The 27,743-nt window shown below is 39.0% G+C and overlaps 1 protein-coding gene across 1 annotated transcript in view; it reads right to left on the reverse strand.

The window, feature by feature from the left end:
- negr1 (neuronal growth regulator 1) overlaps positions 1–27,743 on the reverse strand; it is a 269,540-nt gene that overhangs the window by 57,122 nt on the left and 184,675 nt on the right. The window contains exons 5-6 of the mRNA XM_066692238.1: positions 24,126–24,246; positions 16,446–16,594 (exon numbers count right to left, since the gene is read on the reverse strand). Of these exons, the coding sequence (XP_066548335.1) occupies positions 16,446–16,594; positions 24,126–24,246 (270 nt within the window). The remainder of the gene's footprint in view (positions 1–16,445; positions 16,595–24,125; positions 24,247–27,743) is intronic.

Genomic DNA, 27,743 nt, shown 5'->3' on the forward strand with positions numbered 1-27,743 from the left:
ACCGGAATTGGGCAATAATTATTCCTTGAACGAAAGAGTCCCAAAAGTCAAAGGAGATTTGCAGATCACAGCATTCACAGATATCAAGTTAAAAGCAAGTGTATTGTAATTACACAAAGAGGCCTTGAAAAGATATATCGATGATGCAATTCTCCTTTGATAGCTGTGACATTAATTTTAGAAAAAGCCTTTATAGCACATCTCAGATATAACTTAGTCAGTTTCTGGAATTTCAAATGTCTAATAAATCTCCACCAGCACATCAATAATTTCCCTGGTTTTCTCACAGAGATCGCTTTAGCTGCACTCTTGTGAAGTCATGACTGACAGTGTACATTATGATTTGGGTTCCAGTGAAGAACTGTCTTCTGATCCCAAGCCTATATATTATGAGAGAGGTGCAGAGAGGAAAAATCATACGGAAAGCTGAGGTCTGCTGTAGTACTCTGAGCCAGCAGCTGGCGCCCACCTCACTGAGCTGCACAGACTTCAAAAAGCCATCACTTTCTAAGAAATGCAAATGCAGGTTTTTTTTCAAGGCAATTCTGTGTGGAACAAAATTGCTTTTAATTACATCATTCAGGATGGTTGGGATATATGCTTAACATAATCACGTTTTTTAAAAGCAATTAAAATAATTCAGTAATGAAGCATTTTAAGTAGCCAACTTCTTGGGATAAACGTTTACTTTTGTAATAATTACACAGTACAAAAATGTCACAAAAACGCAGTAGTAGTTGTGTATATCTATCAGTGGAAGTGTCTTGGGAAGGATTTCATTCAGCAGTGGATTGATAAAGACTGATGATGGTGATGGTGATGATACATACAGATGGGTGACAAATTAAAGGAAAAACCTGAATAAATGAATGGAGGAACATAACGAATGCAGATGCTTCCAAACAGGTGTACTGTATGATACAATTAAGCAATTAAAATCCTATCATGCTCTGTGGCATGTATAAAAATGCTGAGCAGGATCAGTTGACCTCGATTTTGGATTAAGATGGCAAGAGGAAAGGATCTAAGTTACTTTGAAAGAGGGGTCATTATTTGGGCACGAATGGCAGGAACCTCAGTCACACAAACGCTCAACTGGCTCATGTTTCAGTTGGAACAGTGACTGAAGTTACATCTGCATTTAGATCTATGGGAAAGACATCAGTAAATAGGGTTGGAAATTGTGGTTGAAAGCGCACATTCGATGACCGTGATGCTCGTGCATTACTGCGATATGTGAGGAAAAACAGAAGAGCAACTCTTTCCCAGGTGACTGAGAATGTCAATACAGAACGTGATCAGACTGTGTCAGCAAGAACAGTCCATCGAGAACGACACAGAGAGGGATATTATAGTAGGGCTGCAGTGCATAAACTCCTCATTACAAAGACAAATGAACATCTGAGACTTCAGTGGTGAACAAATCATAGGCACTGGTCTACAGAAAATAGTGAAATGGTCAGATGACTCATCCTTCACCCTATTCTCGACAAGTGGGCGAGTGCATGTGTGGCTGCACCAAGAGAACGGGACAGGCCTGACTGCTTGACCCCTACAGTGAGGGGGTCCGGAGGCTCTGTCATGCTGTGGGGGGCATTTTCCTGGCATGGTATGGGTCCACTTGTCCTCTTAGAGGGAAAGGTCACTGCAAATCATGACAAAGTTATTTATCACCTTTATCCTATGGTGACACATTTCTGTCCTGGTGGGAGTGGTCTCTTCCAGGATGACAATGCCCCATCCACAGGGCACGAGGGCTCACTGACTGGTCTGATGAGTATGAAAATGATGTGAATCATATGCTATGGCCTTCACAGTCACCAGATCTCAACCCAATTGAACACCTACGGGAGATTCTGGACCGATGTGTTAGACAGCACTCTCCACCATCGTCATCAAAACACCAAATGAGGGAATATCTTTTGGAAGAATAGTGTTCATCCCTCCAGTAGAGTTCAGAGACTCGTAGAATCTGTGCCAAGAGCACTGAAGCTGTTCTGGCAGCTCGTGGTGCCCAACACCTTACTGAGACACTTTATGTTGTTTTTTCCTTTTTGTTGTGTATTAGTTACGTGTAGGTAGGGATTTGTTATATGTTTATAGGTAGGTTTTAATTGGTGTTTCTGTATATTTTGTGTAGCACACCAAGCACTGTAAAATAATAACTAAGCATATTGTGTCCAACCCCACACAGTGCCACAATATATATAAATGGTCATATACAGTTTCGTTTCCATCTTCAATGTTTTATATATCGAGAGACATCCAGAAGTGGAACAGTGGATCGAGAGAGACTGCTGCTGCTTTAGACATTTCTAATTCTTCTACTGAAGAATTCTACTGGGATGAGAGGATAATATTTAACTGTCAAATCTTCATCTGGTGTTACTGATTTCACATGTAAATAACTGTCCAATTAACATAGTATGCATGTTATAGAGTAACTTAAGTAAAATGACCTGCAAATAAAATGTTAATTTCTCCGATTTGTTAAAAAAAAATCCTTTATTAGAGGGACACTATTATATTTGTGAGTCCTCTCAGTTGGGATCACATATCCCCTCACAGCTGTAGCCCTTGTAGAGCAAATGCTGTTGCTTATAAGAGATCGGTTTACCTCATAATGTGTATTTCAAAAAAGCATGGATGCCAAGAAATTAATAAACTAGGGATTACATAGAAGAATATTCGGCAATATCATCCTTTCCCCCAGTGACTCACTCCATTTAATTTAGCACTTTCCAAACTTGGGATTTGAGTGCAAAAACAATATGCAGTCATAGGATAAACATAAATGCAGTATGAAATAAAACATCCACAGTGTATTGCAAATACTCTTTTCAAAAGTCATACAGTGAATTATTGTTCATCTGAAACACAAAGATTGATAGATAGATTGATTGTTAAGGTAATCTATCTCTCTGGCTATCTGTTTATAATCATTATAATCTATTTCCTAGTTTATTCTGTCAACTATAGGCAACACTTTTTGCTAAGACTCTTTGTAATTAGTTTAATATTTAACCAAGCAATAATGCCCTCATGCCTTCTATTTACACCAACACCAACAACAAAAACATGCATCCATCAGTCCTTTAATGAACAATAAAAAAAATGACATACAATCTTCCTTAACCTTCTTTTTATGAGGCTGAACAGCTGCTTAGGCACCTGTGAAATTTCCTTGCATTTTGGAATGCAATCCATCAAGGGAAATTCATGTGTTTGGTCATTGTCCTTTGCATGTCCCTTGTGTGAGAGGCAATGTTATGCAATCAAAATGTTCTTAACATCAGTGCAACTTCAGATAATCAAGTAATATACAAGCTTTATTAGATATTAATTTTGCCAGCTAGACTCTGACATTAAAGTTGACTGCTGACATGAATAAGAAACACATTATCAATAAGTTAAAAGCATAGCCAATATGTAAAATAGGTGCCAAATGTATTGCACCTTGAAGGTAGTGTGTCAGCTGAATATAACAGTCTTATGTTTTCATAATGCAAGGGATCAGGGTTAGACTGTGCAGGTGGTTGGATGCTGTCTTGATATAATCCCTCAGGTGCATTTGGAGTTGGCTGTGAAGTTGAAGAAAATATAGAATATCGAATAGTTGTGAAACATTAGTGAGTTTAATACACAGTGTCCATATCCAGCACCCACAAATTGCAGTAATACATACATAAAAAATAAACAAACAAATGTACAATAAATCCAGTTTTTGGCAATACAAATATTAAAAATATTTCAGTATATCACCTCTGTCGATAACCTTTTAAAAATGCTTCTCTTCTAATCATTAATTGCACAGATAAATCCTCTGTACATTAATAACTACTTGTTAATAACTTTGTTATAAAACATTTATAACTTTCAATTTGTGTACCATAAACTAAAGTCTCTATTAATATATGGAGGGCATTGTAGCTACTGGAAGGAAGGGGAAGGTGGGGAGTTGGCGGTGTAGGGGTGATTGGGCTGCTTGCGTTGAAGAAGCTTGTGTTGTGTTTTTCATTGTAAAGTTCCTAGAAACACTGAAAAGCACTCCGTATTTCAGTGCACACTCAAAACGTGCCGAGTCTCAACTACCTGTGTTCATGTCGTGCATACATGACAGTTTCTTCCAAAATCCCTGGTTGCTGAGACTCAAGGTCTTTGTAGCGAAACATGTAAACGTAGAAACTGGGAAAGGCCTTATACTTTGTCAAGAGGACTACCTGTGCAATGACAGAAAAGGAAAGAGGAGCAACACACAAATGAATACACACATATCCTAATATTGCTATTTATTTCTTATTCGCTGTTACTCCAACGCACAGTTCTGTTTCCGAACATAGAGCCGCAGTCTGAGTGTGGTGTGGAGAGGAAAAGTCAATTGTTTAGTCAAGTAGACTGTATAAATTAGCTAGACAGATAGGTCTTATACATTTTCTATTTCGCGGTTGTGACCAGAAAACATTGCCACAAGGAGGCTAATGTTAAGGCATTTTCATTGAAGCTCACATTGCTAAACTGGCAGTTGAATGAAAATGTATAAAAATTGATAAAGAAAAACATATTGGTTACAGATGTAATTGCAAAATATTCATTTATAAACAAATAGTCACAACCTTTATAGTTAATTTGAAATTGTGACAATAAAAAGTTGTGATAATGTCGGCATCAATAATAAGACGAGAGTTGAAAGGGCTGCTGTTATTATGCCATTTCCATACGTCTTCTAATAATGCATTTTTACATAGATATTTATTTAACACAGTTGTTGTGTCAGATAAGTATTCACCATAAACGACGTATTAATTCATGGGGAAACGATATAGACATGAATTTTCTGCTGCGTAGCGAAGATTCTGCTGAAGAGAAGCATGCGGTTTGTTAAATTGCGTCTTTGCTGGCGTGCATGGTATTGACCAATGGAAAGGACGTTATTGTCTGTCATCATCCCTAGAGATTATATTTTTTACCCAATCCAAAGGCCCCTCTCAGCCCTGGCGCTCTCAACTGATAAAGCAGGTGTCAGGTGCAAGAACACTGGTGCAGATGAGAGAAACAGACTTTAAATTGTAGCTTATAAACAATGACTTTCAATGACAACATTCATTTTAATTACTTTTAAGGGTCTACCATGAGAAGAGACGTTTGTAAGTAAGGCCTGATTGCTAAACAAAACAACACCAGTAACGTTTCTTTTAAATGAATTTGTGCATTTTAAGGGTTACTAAATAAATTATATATATTCATAGATGTTTTTTGTAAATATACGATTGCCGATTTGTGAAAATATACCAAGATGTTGATTGAAATCTCTACAGAAAAAAGCTCAGATTCGATATTTTCCAAAGATTTCTTACATTTTACTTGTTAATGTTGATCAATATGTATATACATATATGTTCATACACATACACATTAGTATATTAAAACAATTGCTTGCCACTCTCATTAAAATGGGTCTGAAAACAGAGAAGGATGTGTTCAATGGAGGAGAATACAGAATGTATTTGAATTCTGGTGGGTCATGACAGCATCTAGTGGTTCATCACAGCTTTTTTCTTAAAATGACGGTCATTTAAAACTGCTTTTGTTTTAGTACTCTTGGGTGCAGACTTCTGTTTGACATACATATTTCACTCATATCCGTTACTATCAAGCTATGTCCAGAGTTTGGAGTGATCTTCAGAATCGTTCATTTGTATTGATCCATGCATTTCTGGATTTGCGTTTGCACATTAAATTGCCCATAAAATACCCTGTACTGCAGATTTTTCTTTCTTTGATGCAATAGCAACACTACTTTTTCTCAAAGCACAATATAATGGTAATTACATACTAGAAGCAATTTCCACATGCATACAAGAACGAAATAACTATTGTAATAATGTAGTAATAACAAATGTAATAATCTTGCCCGCGTGAGGTGCTCCTCTGCTGGCTTGCGCCCGCACTACAGCCCACAGCTGCAGCTGTAGGAGATCTCGCTCTCTCAGTTCGCTGAGAACGAGCACTGCTAGCCCTCCCGGTCCGTGCGTGCGTGCCTTGGTTTTAGATCCCGCAAGGCTGGTGGTCTACTACCCTTGGCCGCCGCATCCAGAGATCCCTCACTCCGGCGAGTGACGGGGGGGCTTCGGGGGTCCTGGACCTCCACCTCTCCCCGAGCCCCCCCCGTCTCCTCCTCCAGGGCTGCAGGATCGGAGACAGCCGCACCTCCTGCACCTGCGTCTCCTCCTGCCCCCGCTGCTGCGCTGGCTGTTGCTTCCGCACCTGCCATGGCAGCTGCGTCCCCCGTGGCAGCCACGCGCACCCTGCCTGTAGTGCCCGCGGTGCACGCCGCTGCGGCCGCGTGTGCCCCCCGCGCATGCGCACGTGAGCGACAAGGAAGAGCGGTGGAGCGACGCCCCCGGGCTCCCTCCCCCTCTTCTGAATCTTCACTGGCCTCCTCCCAGCTGCGCCGTCGGCGAAGGAGGTCAGGCTCAGCGGACAGGGAGAGTGATGAGGCCATCCTTGCTCTCAATAGCATCAATCAGGTGCCCCCCCAGGCTCGCTGCCCTGGCCCCCAGCAGCCCATGGCAGCTCGTGGTAGGAGGGAGAGGCCGTTGCAGTGGTGGTTCAGGTCTCTCAGGATGCACCCTTGCTGCGATCGAGCATACAGTTACTCCGCCGTGCTGGAGGGCGCTCCGTTGGTGGCGGAGCCCCCACAATTTGACCCTCGGTGTGCCCTGGGGCCAGTTTACCACCGAGCAGTCATGAAGACAGACGCCTCCAAGCAGGGTTGGGGAGCAGTCTGCGACGGACGTGGAGTCCGAGGCAGGTGGACGGAGCCATCACGGGCCCTCCATATCAACATCCTGGAGTTACAGGCAGTACTCCTTGGACTGTCTCGTTTCCTGCCAGTCCTGCGGGACAGACATGTGCTGGTCTGGACGGACAACAGAGTGGTGGTTGCCTATATCAACAGGCAAGGAGGTCTCCGGTCGCACAGACTGTACTGTCTAGCGCGCTGTCTGCTTCTGTGGGCGCAACCACAGTTCCACTCCATCAGAGCAGTTCACCTCCCAGGCCTGTCCAACACGGCGGTGGACCTCCTCTCTCGAGGAGGCCCCCTGGTCTCGGAATGGTGCCTCCACCCGCTTGTGGTACAACAACTGTGGAGCCGGTTCGGCAGGGCAGATGTGGACACTGCCCACTATGGTTCTCCGTCCAAGACCGCTCAGGCCGCGTTGTCTCCTTTACGCGTTCCCACCGTTCTCCCTTCTCCCGGTGGTCCTGGAGAAGGTCAGGAGAGAACGAATGACAGTTCTGCTGATGGGATGGTGGCCTCGCAGATTCTGGTTCGCGGACCTGATCGCCCTCCTCCATGGAGAGCCTTGGCAGCTCCCAATGAGAGCGGACATATTGTCCCAGGTGCAGGGCACGCTTTGGCACCCCAATCTGGGCCTCCTCCAGCTCTGGGCCTGGCCCCTGAGCAGGAGCGATTGATTGCCTGGGGTCTGTCGGACGCGGTAGTTGCCACTATTCAGTCGGCGAGAGCTCCCTCTACGAGGTTGCAGTATTCCTACCGCTGGCGGAAGTTTAGCACCTGGTGCCAAGACGGCGGTCAAGACCCAATTAATTGCCCCATCGGGGTCATATTGCAATTTGTACAAGAGCTGTTGGACCAGGGCAAGTGCCCGTCCACGCTCAAAGTGTATCTGGCGGCCATCTCGACATGTCATGTTCGGATTGATGGCGAGCCTCCTGGGTCTCATTTTCTGGCTGTGCAGTTCCTAAAGGGAGCTCGACGGCTACGGTCTCCTCGAACCCTTTCACTGCCCGCATGGCGCCTTGATGTAGTGCTGGACGCACTTTCCCAAGCCCAATTTGAGCCACTGAACTGAAGCTGGTTTCACTTAAGACTGCGTTTTTCTGGCAATCACCTCTGCAAAACGTGTGAGTGAGTTACACGCCCTGTCCGTACACCCATCGTGTGTCTGTTTTGCGGGAGATGGCTCCAGGGTCAAGCTACGGCCTAACCCTGCGTTCCTCCCGAAAGTGCTGTCTCCATTTCATGTCAACAGGCCTATTGAGTTGATGGCTTTTCATCCTCAGGGGTCTACTATAGAACAGGAAGTGGGAAGGGACCTGTTCTGAGTGACGAGCGCAGGAGCCAATGGCAGCTTTGATAGAGTGACGTTTCGATCAGGTTACCACGGAAGTGCGTAGAAACCCCTCCCCCTTGGGCAGTGTTTCCTTTTTCAGATAACCAGGGTTGCATACGCAACCTATTGTTCTGAACACAGGCTGTGAAACCTGCCACTAATGTCTAAATAAGGCACAGATTATATCTAAATTGTGACCAACTAGGCCCTACAAACCTTCACTTTCTCAACCACTTCAATCCAGGTTTCTATTAGGTACAAGCAGGAAGCCTCTGGCAAACAAAAAGCCATCTTGATGTGCAGGGTTATATCATTTGAAATTGGTAGGTGGGGTGAAATTTCAATTTACTTGGACATAAGTATAGATATTACCTAATCCTAGGCATTGGTGTTATTATATTGTAGGACCTGTTTTACATTGTAAATGCAAGTGTGTTTCTGCTGACACTGAATAATCCAGAGACTAAATTCAAAATATTCACCACCACAAAACATTCCATGCTTTAAATTTCTCCAGCCAATGGCTTTGAGCATTGAATGACTTTGTGTTTTATTCAATTTCTTTTGCCCCACACATATCATTGCATTCACCATGGAAATAATTTAATTAATGCACTGCAAACACAAAATAGTGGATCCTGTAGCCACTTACATTACTTCTACAATGTTTTTAAGGGAAATAGAATTACTTAAAAACACATACATGTTATTTTGTTCTCTGTGCAAAGTCTTTAAGCTCTGTTTTTTTTAATGCACATTCAAATTCACTTAGCAAAATAAGACTTCTATGAGGAAAGCTTTCAACTGTTTATGCCATCTATAAAATGAAATTGTTTTCTAGCACAAGGTGATGCCAACCTAGTCTCTTGAATTAATGTATTTATTCACTGTGAAGATTTGTTTGCGGGATGCTCTTGGCTTAATGTCTAGTTCTTATTGAAGCCAGTATCATTGCTATGCTTAATTGATCTTTTATGGACAATAAATTCCAGTTTATTTCTTAAGGGTACACATTACTTTTCCTTTCTTTTCATTTACCATTACCATCCCAGGTTTTAATATTTTACTTATTTATGGGATCATTTGTCATTCTCCTCTTTATTAATATTGCAGTTTTATTTTTTTCCAATTACCCTCTGGCTTTCCAACACCCCCTTTGCCTACGCAGCAGAGCGGCCCGTCACAAACACGAGATGACAGAGGATGCCTTTCCAATACACACCCTTACAAATCGTGAAGGCAAACATTCTCCAGAGAAAGCAAAACTGTTCACATTTGTGGCAGTGTGTTCATAATTTAACAGTAGTATGTTGTGCTGCTCCGCTGCATGTTGGAGAATATCCAAAAGATTTGTCACATAGCATTCTGATCATATGCCCCCTAACAAAGTCAAACAACAGGGATATATCTCTATATTTCAATGATGCCTGTCACATTTAATCAAGTCCGCACCAAACAACATGCCAAACAGTGGCACAACAACAAACAATTTTGCCCAACTCAATTATCTGGCATGTTGGAGAGTTTCACCTGGCAGACATACTAGAGAATAATATACAGCCTCTATTTTTGTGCAAGGCTTTGACTACATACGTCAAATCTTTTATCCTTCATATACAGCATGTGCTATTGCCCCGAAGGTAAGATTCAGGAAAAACAGTGCACAATAGTACACACTATGTATACATTTTAAACTACTATCGGTAATGGCTTAAAGAACAGATTCTGTTTTTGTGCGTACCTTTTTCTATTCTGTTTGAGTTTTCTCCAGATAATTACAGTAAGTCCCACAACTTACAAACTTCAAACATTCTGGAGGTCTGCTCAGAAGTTGAAAATTGTTGGAAATACTGTATATTCTTTATTCCTTAGATGTAGAAGGTACCATCTTCTACTGCTTCTTATTTTTCATAAAAGAAAAATGGTTTGATAGATGTTTGCTCAGTGACTTTTTTATTTTTGTTTAGTATTATCCTATGACACGAGAAAGCATCCTGCACAGCTGCTGATACCTTAGCAAACCTTTCATTATTTGCGTCCCATGCCTTAAAACACACTAGTGCTTTTTCTACCAAACTGAAGCTTTCTGTCAGTTGGTTGTTGGTAGATCAGACGCTGTTCCTATTTGTCCTCCTTCTTGACCTCCTCTCCCGCTCTCTGTGCATTTATTGCCATCAAGTCTTCGTTTGTTTGCCCGTATCGTTACCCAGAATTATTGGCTAGATGTCTGGATTTTCCCCGAACAGAAAAAACAAAAAAACACTACACTTTGTTTGTAAGTTGAATGTTTGTAAGTCAGGGACCTACTGTAATGAAATGTTATCATTGCAAATATAATTACAAAGGTAATAGTAATAATAATAAAACTTAATAAAAAAATCTAATTTCATGTTTTCAGCTGTTTCTTTCAGATTTTTGGATACAAAGCAATATAAATAAAGGACTTTTCTTAATCTAAGATGAATATATTATTTAAATGTGTTACTATATTTGCAATTCAAAATATTTTTTTCATAAGTAGTGGGTAGGTGTGTTTACATTTTATATGAATATGAATTTACATTTTATGTATATCTCTCTCAAATGTTCTTTATGGCCATTGGAAAATATAAAGGAATCAATGTACTTGCCATTGTTACATGCTGTTCTACATATCTTGCAGTCAGTTTCACATTTTGTTCCCTTTTTCACATCTATGCACGAAGACACAAGCATGGTCACAGAATAGTGCTCATGACACAGTGCTAGATGAAGAGATGAGGAAAAATGACACGTACAAACACAGATGATTGATAAGCATGACAAACGAACAAGTCATTCATTAACCATCAACCAGTGGAGCCTTCGCTGGCACAGACATATCTGAACTGAGAAAAAGCAATGAATACTCCTTGCTGTCAAGGTGCCTCCTCTGATATGAATTCATTGCTGTGCAAAGATGTTTGCAGAAACCAAAGTACCAGTTTAGGACAAAGCAACATGCTCACCGAAAGATGCTGTAGCTGGCATGAAACACATCACAGAAGTTGCAAGGAACAAAATGCTTGTTGATAAGGATTAAAAGTGTTCATTTGTCATCTGCATTTGTGTATACCGTGTATTTCTAGTGGATGTTTCCAGAACATCTGACATGCACAAGCATCAACACTAGAAAGGGTTTAAGGCAGATATTTATATATTTCCACATTAAAAAATGCATCAGGGTACACAGAAATTCAAAGGAACTCTGTGATGAAACAGAGTATAGGATGCAATAAGAAAGTATAAACCATGTCAAAATTCAAGGATGGCATCTGCGCCTAATTGACTTAATCAGGTTAATAGTGCATCATGCTGTGAAACTCTGGATATGAGAGGAAGTCAATTTGAGGAAGTGAGGTCTCATTCAAAAACAAATTCTTGGGATGACAATATCCTACAAGAACATAAGTCAGACAGAACTTTATCAATTTTTCAGGGGTTTGGAGACCTTTTAATGCCTCAGGCGTAGGTCACCCTTTACAAAGCAGTGGGGCATGTTAATCTGATGTTAACCAAAAAGCTTTCATCAATCTATATTAGAAATAGAGTTGGATTCTTTGCTAGACAACCCGTTGGGTAATTGTTTTGTATCTGTGTCGAGGAAGAACATTACAAGAAACATTGGCTGCATTTACTTGCAAGTTCCTATTGTGTCATATAGTGTGCTTTATTATGGTTTACCATCCAGATGGGCTTTATGTATGGTTTTGGAAAGGCATTGCTTCCCAGCTCTGCCCTTGCCATGCAGGTTCCTCTTAACAAATGCAATAGAAAGCACTTCAAGTGGAGCTATTAAATTGTCGTTACAACGCCACATAAAACAAAGATGCACTAATTGTATGCACATGGTCACAAAAAAGGAACGAAACAAGAAATATTAGCATCATAAATGTTTTAAGGCCATGTTTTCAAATATAGTTATTGTCTAAATAGGCACTGTTCAGACTTATGTTTCCCCTCAGAGACCGAGCCTTACTGAGAGCAGTATGGCAAGCCCATATGGACAAAAATGGCAAGGACTTGTCTAGGTAACACCAATGCTGTAAATTAGTCTTACCAACTTCAATTTGTTATTTAAAGCACACCATGTGGCAGGACTGAAACTCGCGGGTACATGCAGCAACTGGGAGGGTTTTCATTTTACTACAGGCAGCATGCACGAGCAAAATTACAGTGCGTCACTGTTTTTATGATGAGAGACTGCTTTCCCCTGGAACACCTGCTTTTCTCATCACTTCTTGCAAATGAAGGGAATGTTACTGAAGTTAGCCACATGAATTAAATACTTTGATGTTTCCCACAGAAAACTTTTTGAACACAAAACATTCTCACACATACAGTGGTTGAAGATGTGTGATGTCTTCCAGGTATATTTTTGACTTTGCTTCAGCTTGCTCTCAACATCCTTCATCCAATACCATGGCAGTCTGGGTAGACACTGCGGTACCATAACTAACATATTTCCGTACAACCTTCAACCTTTCTTTTTTTGTTTGCATAATGTGCATAATTTCAGGCAAAAACATTGCCACACATGGACTGGGACAGAGGTGCTTTCACTGCAACCTCTTCTCTGCACCAAGTCACAGTACTCTCTGCAAAGCAATTTGTCATGCACACGTATATGGAGAACACATGGTTATCACCATTGTCAAGCTCTGGCCTCTGAAATGGACAAGTATAGTAGTGTGGGCATAATTGCATAAGAAAGTATGGCAAGGCAGGCAGCTTAATTTACTCACTGGAGTGCTCTCTCCTTGAAGCTGTCGGATTGACTGATTGTCCAGTTTGATAATGTAGTGGAGATCCTTATTCTCTCTCCTTTCCCCCATTCACACACCCAGGGTAAACACCTCCAGCCTCACAAGAACAGGCCAAAGGCTTTCGTTTGAGTTCAAGCTTGGACTCGGCCAATGCACTTACCCGAACAGCCTGGTGCATCAGCTTTTTTGGTTTCTGTCTCATTTGAGTTATTTGTTGTGTTCTTTGACTGGCCAAGGTCTTAAAAAATATGCATTCATTTTGTTACAATCTCTCCCATGTGGTGTATCCCAAAACAAGACAGATACTCATAGATGGACACTATCCTTGAGGTCTTCAGAAGAAGTTGCATTCTTACAAACAGGGATTAACTCCTATCCAGATTCATTACATCTTCTGCATAAGTATTTGTTCCAATTTTGGTTTTCAGTGACTATAATACCAGTCTGAGTGAGACAGAAAGCGGGAGAGTGTTTTTGTGTGCTTTTTATTAGGCACAGTGCTTCTGCCTGCATGCTTGATATCCTTGATATCCATGCTTGATATTTGAGTGCTATTGACCACTTTTAATTTGCAATTACAAATATTATACAATGGCATTAGGTCCCTTTTGTGCAGGTTAGCCCTTTCTATGGTTTGTGTAGTCATTAAAATCAGCACAGAAACAACAAAACCATATTTCATATACATATCAATAACCCATTTCCAGGCATTTAAAATAAAACATTAATAACATTAATAATCATAATGTGAATATTTCTGGTAGATTACACTTGATTAAACAATGCATGCTAATGGGTGCAGGAGACAAAATACCTGATGTGGCCCTCTTCATTAACAAAATAGAAAGAAGAAATCCAAAATAGTATCATTTTACTTGCATGACCCAGATAACAGTCAGGAAGAGCATGACTTACTTACTCATGAGCAACTCCCACTTAATACCTTTTAGTAGGGAGGCATCATTGACAAGCACCCTCTGTAATGTAGCCACCTCCCTAAAAGATCCCGATCACAGCAATCTCTGATACGAGTGCCATGGTCGATTGGTGGTTTCCTAATATTTCTCCCTTTGCTGTACCACAGTGCATCCCCCTGTGAACTTCAACCATTGCTTTTACCTTAAATTATTTCAACCAAAATCACCAAACTAGCTCATGTATAATGCAATAGTGAATAAAAAGATTGATTAAAACATTCAGTTTTGAGGAATGGGGGTTGGGTTATTACACCATCATAAAGTGTAAACTTGTTCCAGTGTAACTAATATGAACAATCTTATTTCTTTTTAAGGTCTTCTAGAGGACGGTGTCATTAATGGTTTTGCTTTTTTTAATGTATTGTTTCTATGTTATACTAGTAATACAAACACAAGAAAAATAACAGTGCTCAAACTTTTGAAAAAAGACAGTGGTCATACTTCAGAATACCTCAGATTTTAGGATTTCTACTCTCCTATATCCAATTCTAATATTGCTGAAAGAAATACAGTGCTTCTACATTTTCTAAAACACACGGGCCTTAAGGAAATCACAGCAGTTACACTTGGCATGTAGCTATATTATTTATACATCCATTTGTAATTCTGCTGTGGCTGGAAGTTCACAAGCATTCATCAAAACAGCTGGACCACTACATGTAACATCTCCTGAAAAGCTTTATATAAATGTTTTATCACATTGTTCTCCATGTATTGCAACATCTTAAAAAAATACAATACTTGTGCCTGCTGTTTAAGAACACAGAATGCTGTCTGTAGATGACAATATTTTATACGAGGCAGACTCAATTCACAAACACATAATAGTGTCTAAAAAAACACCCCCTTTGTGGTAACATTTTACAATAAGTAATTGTAGTTACAATTGTGTACTTACATATACCTTTAATCATTTTTACACATTAATTACATTGTAATAAAGCATAATTACACTGTTCTAATGGATAACTCTAAATGTAGTTACAGAGTACCTACTATGTAAATCCACTGTAACTGGGAGATGTATTGTAAAGTGTTACCACTCTGGGTATTATTTTCATGCATTTCTTTTACATTAAATCACTGTTTTGTTGTTGATGGGATTTCTTTAAGAGCTTTTATGTTAAACAACTAATATTTTAACATGACTAATAGTACCATTTGGAAAATATGGCACTATTTACAATGTATGGGTTATGGGAGGGTGGCTCTTTTGGATTTGTGTTTCCACTACTTTAATGTATAATTCATGGGATGCCAGATAGTGCTGAGTGACTAATTATTCAAGTAAAAACAAAACAAGTTTTATAAGTTTTTAATGGATGCATAATAACAGTATTATAAAATTTCAATAAAGCCTCAAACATTATGAAAATTTTGTTACATAACTTTCATATACATTTTGGTTATTGCAAGCTCAAATATTGGCTCAACAGTACCAAAAGTTAAAATACGATTATACTACATTATGATAATGTCTCTACAGGGACATAAAGTGATATAATTCAACCAACCAAAAGTCAACATTGCCAGCTACTGTAATCACAGCTTACACCAAACCTAGATATTTTGCCTTCTTTTCAGAATAATAAAACACAAGGTGGAGAAACAATATAAAAACAAGCCGCAGAACTACACATTCCTTTGTTCAGTGTCTATCCTATATTTTAATGGAACACTTTCCATTGTTAATCCTTCATTAAACATTAAACTATCTATGAATTCACCTTCACTTCTTCAATATATATTGATTTGGTATTAAAATAGCAATTCAGAGTCACAGAATTGATTTTCTACCGCTGGTTCTGCTATTTGTGTAACATTTGGCTGTCCCGACTACAGAGATTGCTTGCCATTCCTCATTATAGGACGCTCCAAGCATCTCATAGGATTCCTGGACATTTCAGTTATAGATAAACACTGAAGCACTGAAGGGACACTAGCCTTTATTTCTGTATCAAATATATAAATATATAGACACGCACACAAATATACAATGCTGCATAAAGAATTCTGGTCCACAATTCTAGGCCTCATTTCAGAAAGTTTAAAATAGTCATTACTCGTCCTTACTTGGCATTATATTACAATTTCTCATTAATTATAATACAGTACTTTTACTCCAAACAGCAATTTATTTCATGCTAAATAAGCAAACAACCATAAATTTGTCCTAGTTGTTGTTTTCCTGAAATAACCAATAAACCCAGTTCAGCAAATGTTTTATACTTTTAGGCTTCTTTGAGGGATGTCGCACACTAATCTTTTTCCATTAAAAAACAAAAAAAACACTGCAAAAATGTCCATACTAAGAGAGGTACATTAGATCTGTAATAAAAAGCTGTCTCATATATACATCAATGAAAAATAAGTTTTGTCCAAATACAGTCAGCAAGCACAGGGATTTGATTATGTGGAGCCCTGTGACTGAGGTTTAATAATATGCCATCAATTTAAACATGAAAACACAATCATGTTCTTAGGCAAATCAATAGCATATAACCATGGAAACAAGTTGGCAGTTATTTAACGTCTTGGCGACTTACGGATTAGAGGCACACTGGCATTGGCTGTTCCTAGCTTGTTGGCAGCAATACACGTGTAGTTTCCGTAACGATCCTCTGTCATGTTGGACAAAGTGAGCACAGATCTGGAACTGAGGTTCTGAATATTAATTCCTTGTCCTTTAGTGACCCTAGAATGAGGTAAATAAGAGAAAATACATTTATCGTATGTAAAAAATGTCACATGCAAGGAGTTAGGCTTGTGTTCAGGAGAATGGCAAGAATAGAGAACAAGAGAGAGACAAAATGGGTCAATGGTATGTGTGGGTATCCATATGGTCCATCAGAGCACAATGCACTTTGCTAAACCAAACAAGTGTGGTCAGTACAGTAGCTGGTATATATTGTACTTTGATGTATGAAACAATGGGAAGGTTCTGCACCGCACTCTTTTGCTCTAGGCTGAAGGCCAGCATAGGAGGGCCTTGGCAAAACGCACAACACGTTGCAGCTCATTTATCACATTTCTGGTTTGCATCTCAGTAGCTGTTTTGAGTGTGAGGCAGATATAGCACACACCGACCAAATAAAACATGAAAAGTTGTCATTTATAACTCACATAAAAGCTGAAAGAAAAAATCAAAATCTCTAGTGCACATTGATGTAGTCAGTATCGCTCTCATCTCACCGCAAAGGTGAGGCTTAAAACGCTTCCCATGGAAGGAAGGGATTGATGCAATTAGGTTTTCTGAATTTGGCACATATAATCTTAAACACAAGAAATATTTCATAGGCTTTCCCTTTATTGTGTCAAGTTGTGTCAAACAGCGAATGCCACACAAACATACCCATGATCTTTCTCCTTACATGTCCTATTCCAGAAGTCAAGCAATACAATGAATGTGAACCGTTCCTTCAAGGGAAAATGTGACACCTTTTTAAGATTGCATGGTTCATTGACAACATTCCCCGGGGGGCATTAATATTTTACTTGCAGTGCATAATGTACATTTCACCTTCCTATTAATTGCTGTGTGCTGTTTTTGAAAGAATACAACACTCACCAGAAACATCAAGATAAAAAACTAAATCAAACATAATGTAGAATATACATCCATACAAATGGTACCCAGTGAAGCAGGGCAGTAGGAAAAATGACTTATCACAGGCCTGATGTGTATAAAAAGCAAGAACAGAGTAATTACCAGAATTCTGTGGTTCAAATGGTCATTAAACACCCATATCATCTGCATTAAATAGGAATGAAGTCAAGGTGAAATCCTTTCCAAACGTTAGGGCTTTGTAATTGTTTGCTCATGGTGCTTGTAATTACAGATGCTTCATGAAGAAAACTGTAACCTCACATCAGAAGGTTTTCTATCATTCCTGAGCAGATCCCCATATCTCTGTGAAAGCACATCATGAAAACATTTGACTAAGAGAACGCACCGTTTTTGCATTTTGCGGTCAATCTCCTTTCATGGATCAGAAGGCATATTGATACTTCATTGTGGCCTCATTAACTTTTGCATTGACTAAGAGATAACTGATGTTATTTCAATCAATGCTAATGATGGATTGCGAATATCCATTGTTTATTTTATTTGGTTTATTTTATAGGTGCAGTGGATATCTACAGTAAGCAAATTAATTCATTGCTTGGTGTGTGTCCTGTAAAAATGTATCCTATATTATTATCCTTATCCCCCCATGAGGAAATATATATAAAACAAGATTAGGAGCATTAAACTTAATAGATGAGCATCAGAGCGCTGTGATGCTAAATGTATTCTCCTACGCTGTTTTAAAGAAGTGATTTAATTGCAAACTGAATTAAAAAATTACCAGATTAAGTATATATTTGCAGTTGCCACCTTGACAGAAGATATTCAAAGTCTTCCAGTTATTATTTATTCTACTTATTATTTTTGTATGACAGATAAACGCAGTTCTCATATTTTTACATTCAGAAGTTGGACACATTTATATAGAAAATACTGAAAGGACGCATCTGTGTTCTTGGTGACATCAACTTTCAGTTTATAAAGAGTACATTTGGAGACAAATCCATGTCCGGGAGGAAGGTGGCGTTGAGTGGCACCTGTGCTGCCCACTGGCATGAGATTAGCTGTTTGATTTAGAAACATTAGTCATCAGAGTCACAGCCAGTGTAGGGACAGCCTGCAAGCTTCAATGGACAAGGTCATGGGCCACAACCAAATACAAACAATCTGACATGCAGAAGCTGTCAGAATGTCAACACATTGTTCATGCTGATTCTAATGATGGTGTTGAGGCTTGTGTGAGTGCGTGGGGGGAGGGGGGTCTTCATTCTGAATACACTAGGTTTATTCAAATGATAAATTGGCAGGGAGAATAATCTAAGCAGCAACACAAACTGTGCATCATTATTCATAAAATATACAGCTAGTCACTAAAGTAACAAGAAAATGCAAATGAAATAAACTACAGCTTCAAGCAGTTATTTTAGCCTTGAAGTATGGAGGGCTCTTTTATAAGCAAGATGATGCACTTGAAATGCATTGCAAACTTGCCTGCTCGTTTAAAATGTGTATGTGCGTGTGTGTGTGTGTGTGTGGTGTGTGTGTGTGGTGTGTGTGGTGGGGGGGGCTGCAGGGTGAAATAAAACAAAACTTAATGTTTGTAATTTGAGTGTGTTTGTATCAGATCACCCTGCAATCTCGCTGCTCAAATAAAGAACAATGATACCTAAAGGAAAATCTGATGGCTATTGATATCACACTTTTCTTTGAGAGACAGTCTGTGTCACTACAGCACACCATAATATATTAACTGAACTTTTCACCTCCTTGAATTTGACACCGAAGAGTGATAGTTCTATAAAATGTTGCACCAAAATCTATTGGTAAAGTTTATTTTGTACCATTTATTTTTTCTGAGAAGTATTGCTGACCGAGACTTCCTGGTACATGTATTGATAGTTCTGATCATATTATTTATCTCAACATGGGTCATAAATTAAGCAATAATAAATCAAAGCCAAACATGTTTTTGTAGGCTATTGTGTCAAGATGCTGTTCTTCCAAAATGAGAAAGATAAAAGCTTGGGATGAAACCTGAATGGTTAAAAAAAAATTTACAAAATGAAGAAAACATAATGAAGGTTAACATAAAAAAACGTATTTACAGTTATGTTCTGACAAAATGGAGAAAACGCCTCTGGATATTTTGGCAGTTTCTGAGAAAACGCAAACCCATTCCGGAAATGTAGCTTTTGAAAAATACGCAAGACAGGTCGGAAACTGGGGCTTTGCTTCTAACTCAAAATGAATGTGAGAAGTCTGTTAAAATTCTGTGTGGTTTTATTCTTACTGTTCTACGAAGCCCTTCATAAAAAGCTCTCTTTCATCTTTGCTCTGTGAGGTTTTTTCCCCCCAAGGTTTCATATCAAGAAATTCTATTTCCAAATTCTGATTTCAAAACAAGTGTAAAGAAGGCACCATACATCCTCAATTCCAGCAAATCCTGCCAACCGCGCAATTCAGAATATATTTTATGGTTTTACTTTGGCCTGTGTAGCTGTGTACAGCCTTTGTCCAGCATTTCTTGCTGAGATTCACTTGTTATAACTCACACGGAGATCCCTGGACACTGGTTTGTTGAGGATTTCCAGAGATAATCGCATAAAGATGGAGAAAGGGCTTTTAGTAGTTATGGCTCAAAGCAACCGACTACTTAGACACCTCATTTTACAGAGGCTTTGACTGTAAGGATTTTTTTAGTCTCTTAAAACAAGTTTGATTTATTCTTTTTTTTTTTCTTTGAAGCAGAGCTGTGATATTTTTATACTTGCTGACTCACAGCTTTATTGTTGTTTCATGTAGGGTTTTAATTCGATGCTCATTTTGACTATTAATACAGTGAGGGAAAAAAGTATTTGATCCCCTGCTGATTTTGTACGTTTGCACACTGACATAGATATGATCAGTCTATAATTTTAATGGTAGGTGTATTTTTACAGTGAGAGACAGAATAACAACAAAAAAATCCAGAAAAACGCATTTCAAAAAAGTTATAAATTGATTTGCATGTTAATGAGGGAAATAAGTATTTGACCCCTTCGACTTAGTACTTGGTGGCAAAACCCAATCACAGAGTCATTAAGGTTTTGAGGCTGACGTTTGGCAACTCGAACCTTCAGCTCCCTCCACAGATTTTCTATGGGATTAAGGTCTGGAGACTGGCTAGGCCACTCCAGGACCTTAATGTGCTTCTTCTTGAGCCACTCCTTTGTTGCCTTGGCTGTGTGTTTTGGGTCATTGTCATGCTGGAATACCCATCCACGACCCATTTTCAATGCCCTGGCTGAGGGAAGGAGGTTCTCACCCAAGATTTGACGGTACATGGCCCTGTCCATCGTCCCTTTGATTTGGTGCAGCTGTCCTGTCCCCTTAGCAGAAAAACACCCACAAAGCATAATGTTTCCACCTCCATTTTTGACGGTGGGGATGGTGTTCTTGGGATCATAGGCAGCATTCTTCCTCCTCCAAACACGGCGAGTTGAGTTGATGCCAAAGAGCTCGATTTTGGTCTCATCTGACCACAACACTTTCACCCAGTTCACCCAGATGTTGGCAAACTTCAGACGGGCCTGTACATGTGCTTTCTTGAGCAGGGGGACCTTGCAGGCCCTGCAGGATTTCAGTCCTTCACGGCATAGTGTGTTACCAATTGTTTTTTTGGTGACTATGGTCCCAGCTGCCTTGAGATCATTAACAAGATCCTCCAGTGTAGTTCTGGGCTGATTCCTCACCGTTCTCATGATCATTGAAACTCCACAAGGTGAGATCTTGCATGGAGCCCCAGACCGAGGGAGACTGACAGTTATTTTGTGTTTCTTCCATTTGCGAATAATCGCACCAACTGTTGTCACCTTCTCACCAAGCTGCTTGGCGATGGTCTTGTAGCCCATTCCAGCCTTGTGTAGGTCTACAATCTTGTCCCTGACATCCTTGGACAGCTCTTTGGTCTTGGCCATGGTGGAGAGTTTGGAATCTGATTGATTGATTGCTTCTGTGGACAGGTGTCTTTTATACAGGTACCGAGCTGAGATTAGGAGCACTCCCTTTAAGAGAGTGCTCTTAATCTCAGCTCGTTACCTGTATAAAAGACACCTGGGAGCCAGAAATCTTGCTGATTGATAGGGGATCAAATACTTATTTCACTTATTAACATGCAAATCAATTTATAACTTTTTTGAAATGCGTTTTTTTCTGGATTTTTTTGTTGTTATTCTGTCTCTCACTGTTAAAATACACCTACCATTAAAATTATAGACTGATCATTTCTTTGTCAGTGGGCAAATGTACAAAATCAGCAGGGGATCAAATACTTTTTTCCCTCACTGTACATGTACTTCACATACACGTTGTATTTAAAGGGACACCCTCAAATGTATGCATATCTTACAGACGATGGTAATTTTTCCTGGTTTCCTGGAACAAAGTACTAAAATATTTAGGTTAATAATAAGGTTACAGTAATTGCATACCTAGAATAAACCACATGTTTGAAAAGCACACATCTATACAAAACATTAATATTCTGAATAAATCCCTGCAATTTTCTAAACACATAAAACTTTCTAGCAAAGGGAAGATATGCCTTTCAGATCTACTCCCATTCTCTGTAGATTCCGAAGAAAATATATAATTTGTAGTAAACTACTGAGACCTGTGCAGGGTTGTCATTGCGTTTTTCTATTAGCTCATATTTATTTACTTTCAAGATTGACACCTGCAAGCCATATGCCACAGTCAGATTTCAAATTTATATCAATTTACAGACATGCCAGTTTTAAGGTACACAATTTAGCCCTTTGCAAGTCATTTTCTTACCTGTTATTACTGTGGTTCTAAGAGATGATACCATTTTAATATTAACCTGTCCCTGGCTGAACCACAGCAAAAAGGTTCACACTTTGATAGTGTACATGGAGAGGATTTTATTTGAGATGTAACATTACATTTCTGAACAATTAGATGTAAACCCTTATGGGCAATATACCATATTTTGCTCTGATTTTGGATGAAGTCCACTGAAAATAAAGTAGTATGAGGAAGTATTGTACTGAAGATATAGATATTTATTTAAAGTGCTTTGGAGTAAGTCTTAATATTTGCCATAAACTTATTTCACTTATCAATTACTAAATCTCTTAATTGCTGTGTTCTGTAGCAATTGTTATATCACAAGATTCTGATCAGATGGTGAACTATTTTAAAGTGATACCATAGACCAACACAGAGCTGCATTTGAACCGTGGGATGTGTAGTAAGGTTATATGTTGTTTGTCTTGTTCAGTGTAATGTTTCAATTTAATTGTATTCCTTTTAATCTTTTTAATCTTTTAAAATGTTTCTACTGATAACTGTATTAAGAGCATTATATTGTATTAGTCATTCTGCATAAGTCATTCTTGAACTTAAGACCATACCGGACATAAACAAACAACTTCATGGTATTTCTGCACTTTGTTTGCACGTATGTTGTAAGTCACCCTGGATAAGGGCATCTGCCAAGAAATAAAATAATAATAATAATAATCTCAAATTCCTACCTGTAAAAGTTAAAAATGAGTCAATTAAATGTGGAGAGATATATGATAATTTATTTTAATCAAAGAGAAGGGAAGGGAAGGTATTTCACCTTTAAAAAATAAGTCACAGTGAAAACACATTATTTATTCTTTTTAAAGTTAGTAATAGTGCAACAGAGAGCCCTGGGGATGTAAACAGTAGAATCATGTTGATCTGCATCCTTAACAACTTAGATGAATTCAATTCACCCTATAATTATAATTAGTGCAGTATGAACTTTTGATTCGGATTGTGCTCTCAAAGTAGTTAAATGATGGTTAATGGGTGTAATTTAGTGCTTCAATTTAAGAACAGCTACTTGAATTCATACTGATTGCCCTAGGTACTGTAGATGTGCTCAGTAGGTCATTAAAGTTATCCAAACATTTAATTAAAATGGATGGTTAAGACTTGGAATTGAACAGAGCTGCAAAGGTTATCGTGGCTATAGGATCGACCAAACTTTATTTTGTTTCCTTTAATAACAGTTTTCGACCTGCATTATAAACAAACCAGCAAAGCATCCATATTTCTTTGAAGAGAAGCATGTTTTTATATTTTATTTGTAGGGCAATCACAACAGAATCAAGTGGCTTCAGTTTGAAGTACACAATCAGCCACAATCAGTTACATGTTTTGTAGGTGGCACAAAGCTGAGTAACTGAATATATTCCTGATCCCCACCGGCACTAATTGACCCTGAAGAGGATTTTGATCAAGTTTAATACATTTTTTATAACTTCCTGTTGTGTCTTTCATGTTTGTCCATTTTTCTCTGTCTCTGTAACTTTCTTGCTCGAGATATATGAGACATCAAAAAGTTATACTTGCTTTTCTTGTACTTTAAAATAACCTGAGAGCAAACTGACTCATCTGTTGTGAGTCAGTTTAAACTTCGTAAAAGTCTCCTCTCCGGCATGCTGTAAATAAAAAACCCTTCTCTGGCGATTGTTCGGAGACTTAATTCTTGACCACAACAATACATTGACACAAATGCACAAGAAATGCTTTTTCATTTTTTTTATTATTCTTCAAGCTACTCGACTGGGCAACCTGAGCTTGTTGTTTTGAGCTGGGTACTATTCTTGTAAAGATGGCTTACCTTTTATCGCCTTTGTACCATTCAAACACGGGATTGGGTACAGCAGCAGCCTCACATCGTAGCAGTCCAGTGCGTCCCAGGCCCACTCCCGAGAACTTCATTTCCAATATTGTTGGTGGGACTGCAAAAAAGAAAAAGTGAAATGAACTGAAATGTTGATGTATTTAAATGTTTTTTGTTTTCCCTTTTTTACACAACCTACTCAAAAATCACTTTCTTGTGTTTAAACCACTCCAGTGTTGCTTTGGCTGTGTGCTTGGGGTCATTGTTCTGTTGAAAGGCTCTTAGCTCTCGCAGACTGATGCAGGTTTTTCCCAAAGTAGCTGGTCATATACATTTTATTTTTCTCCCCACCGTGAATGTAGGTTTTAGTGATCAAAACAAAGTTAGAGGATGTGTCAATCAAACTCGTGATTCGATGTGCAAGGTTCCTAAATGTATTGAATGTATGTGCAGAGAGATGGCTTCTAGTTCATATGCCAGGGGGGACAGAAAAAAAAAACAGGCTTCTCCAGCTTCACAGAAAGCATACAATGGTTTAAATGGTTTTATAGGTGGGCATCTAGAACACTTTGCACTCTATCCATTATTTCTTATTCATGAAAAACATGAAAGTGTGTCAGAAAAATGAAATAAAATCATTCATATGCCCCATAAGAAACACAAAAGGAAATCTAATAAGGAAAATCAAATGTATACATCAACAGAAAAATGAAGAGGTTGATGAAGACAAAGAAAAAATGTTATTATTGTTCTCTGAGTATTTTCTTACCCTTTAAAAGATGACCTATCCATTGCATTTGACAGCCTAGACTCGCTCTCTCTGGTCTCTATCTCTACAGTGTCTCACTTCCTTAGGACACATCTTTTTATACGACACCTTTAGACCCTTCTCATGTCTCTTATACCTTAATTATATCCACTGCAATGTGCTGATAAATAATATAGTGATAACATTAGCCTTGCTAAACTTTGTATATGAATAACATTGCATATTCATGATTACAAGCCGCCTTGGATAACGTAGACTGCTACATTACTTGGTAACATTTTAGTTTTATTTGCACAACTGGCAGATTTATTATTATACACATTGTTTTATTTATGAGAACAATTATATTTATGTTAATAGCATAAACTTCATGTTTGTCTTGGCCAGTTTCTGTCAGATTATTAGGGTCCTGATATTTTTCATGTTTTGTAGTAGAAATCTTGTGAATATTTAGCTTAATCCACAGAATGTTTTTGTATTTTTTGAGTGGCACTAGTAGGGCACCACTGATTTAGACCAATCCCAGGCAATGCTCTCTCATCTGAACCCCAGGAGGTCACACCACACGGTGAACAAAAAACAGAGGAGCTGTAGGGTAGGGACTAGAACATAATCACGTGACTCTCTGTCTGTATCACCAGAGAGAACTACTTAGGACCCTGTAGCTGGTGTTAAATGACTTGCTATGTCTGAATTTAAGAGAGAATCCATTTATATTCCAGGGTAGAATTCATCTGCCAATCATTCCGGCCCAGTGTTCACAACACATCTGGCAGGACTCCCTGAGACCTTTATTTTGAATTGCATATGTGCCTTCACCCCCAGTCGTACCTCTGACACAACAGAGGCATTCTGAATACTCTCCAGTGTGAGGGCTTACAAGCAATTTCAAAATTGAAAAGGAATATTCATCCTGCGGAGATGTAAACCTTCTTTTCAAAACACTTTGTGTATCTTTACAGTAGGTTATTCACCTTCCTATCTGATATTCCAGGTGGGCTGCCAACCTCTCTGACCCCAGAGGTATCACTCCAGTGACAAATTTCACTACACAACTGCAGTTTTACTTCCATTTCTGGGGGTTAACCATATAGGTTATCTTTATTTCCACTGGTATCTACCATATCTCTGGGTTCAGTCTATCCAGTGATTTATCATGCTTTACTGTGCTTGGTCGCTGAAACAGTAGGTTGTGAAAAAAAGAAAATCAGAACTTGCTCACAGAATATAAATTGCATGATTAAGGTGCACAAGACCTGGTGTTAATTTAATATCGGTCATTGAAATGCCTATCACTGCTTGGCTACTTGTACTTTATAGAAGCTGAAGGAGCCGAAGGAATCGTTTTTCTCTTGTGGTTGTTTTCAAATAATAACTGCCCATAAGAGGAAAGTGGCTGTGGAAGCCCATCTACATGTGCAGCAGAGACTTTTCTGGGTAATTCATCACCGTGAGATGGGCCGCGCTGTGAGGTATTGGCAGCGGTATGCAGGCCTGCCTGCTTGGCACTGGCGCAGGTGACTCTGATGGATTTATGCAGCACTTGCTCGGGGGGGGAAGCGGCGAAGTTCACAATCTTTATCATGCGGCTTTATCTGAACCCTAGCAGGCCTGCATCTCTAATTACTCTGAGTATTAAGACTAAATAGAGATTAAAGAAACCCACCTAATTATGGTACCTGCTGAATTTCAAACACGGCACTCTAAAACCCTTGCTTGTGAAACACTCTCGTTAATTATCAAGGAAAACATACGCTAGGGTAGTAATTTCAGGACTGTAGCTAATATCTTTAAACATCTAAAGCAAGCGCAGAATATTACACACTTTAATAGCTTCCATGTCAAAACATCTCCTGATAGAGCATTAAAAATTTAAATAAATAAATAAAATGAAGCTCCTTTTACTGTGTGATTGTAGAAGAATTCTCCTGAGTACGTATACGGAGCTATTTAAATATCAACTGCTAGGCACAGCATGGTACTTTAAAAACACAACTGTTCAACCCCATGCTGAAGTTGAACACTCTAATTGCATTGCTTTACCACCTGCAATATCGTTTGGTGTAAAACCCAGATTCTGGTGACAATTTTCTGAGGCTGTCACTTCACAGTGGTATTGAAAGCAAAACTTCCCCATAGGAATGCAATCTGCAAGTTTTCTTTTCGTGAATTTTGTTTGGGGTTTTGCATTTGGTTACACGGATATCCAGTGACTAGACATCAGTGAGTTTAAACAATTATATCTATTGGAGTAGACCAAAACAGACAGTGAGATGGTTAAACTTGCTGTTACTACATATATTTATCAATTATTCATTTTTATTAAATCCAATTGTCGATCTACGCTCTCATGCTCTCTCTCTCTCCCCCTTTCTGCCTCACTCCCTCTTTCTTTCACACACACACGCACGCACACACATGCACACACACACACACACACACACACACAAAATGAACAGCAAGATATGCATACAATCTTAAATATATTCTTATATGCAGCCTATTGATGTAATCCATATGTTTCTGTCCCTATGGTAATATAAAGTGTAAGTATGGTCGCAGATTCTTGATAACAGCAGACTATTTAACAATGGTTAATGTCTGCAGTATACAAGGAGTCCCACTTCCTGTTTATGATAACCAGTCTCCAGTTTCACCTCCGCCAACAGTGAGGGCTTTACTTTTAGCCTAGTGGTAGTTATTTCAAACTATTTCCACTTGCACTGGATGGGCATATGCAGTTAGAAATGTTATTTTTAATGTTTATTGTCTTTTGGCAAAAAGGCACACAGACATCCCTTCAGTTTAAATTCAAGAGAAGAACAACATAGCAGAGGACAGGGAGG

Source organism: Amia ocellicauda, chromosome 19 (genome assembly GCF_036373705.1).
Source record: "Amia ocellicauda isolate fAmiCal2 chromosome 19, fAmiCal2.hap1, whole genome shotgun sequence".
In the NCBI taxonomy this organism is placed as follows: domain Eukaryota; kingdom Metazoa; phylum Chordata; class Actinopteri; order Amiiformes; family Amiidae; genus Amia; species Amia ocellicauda.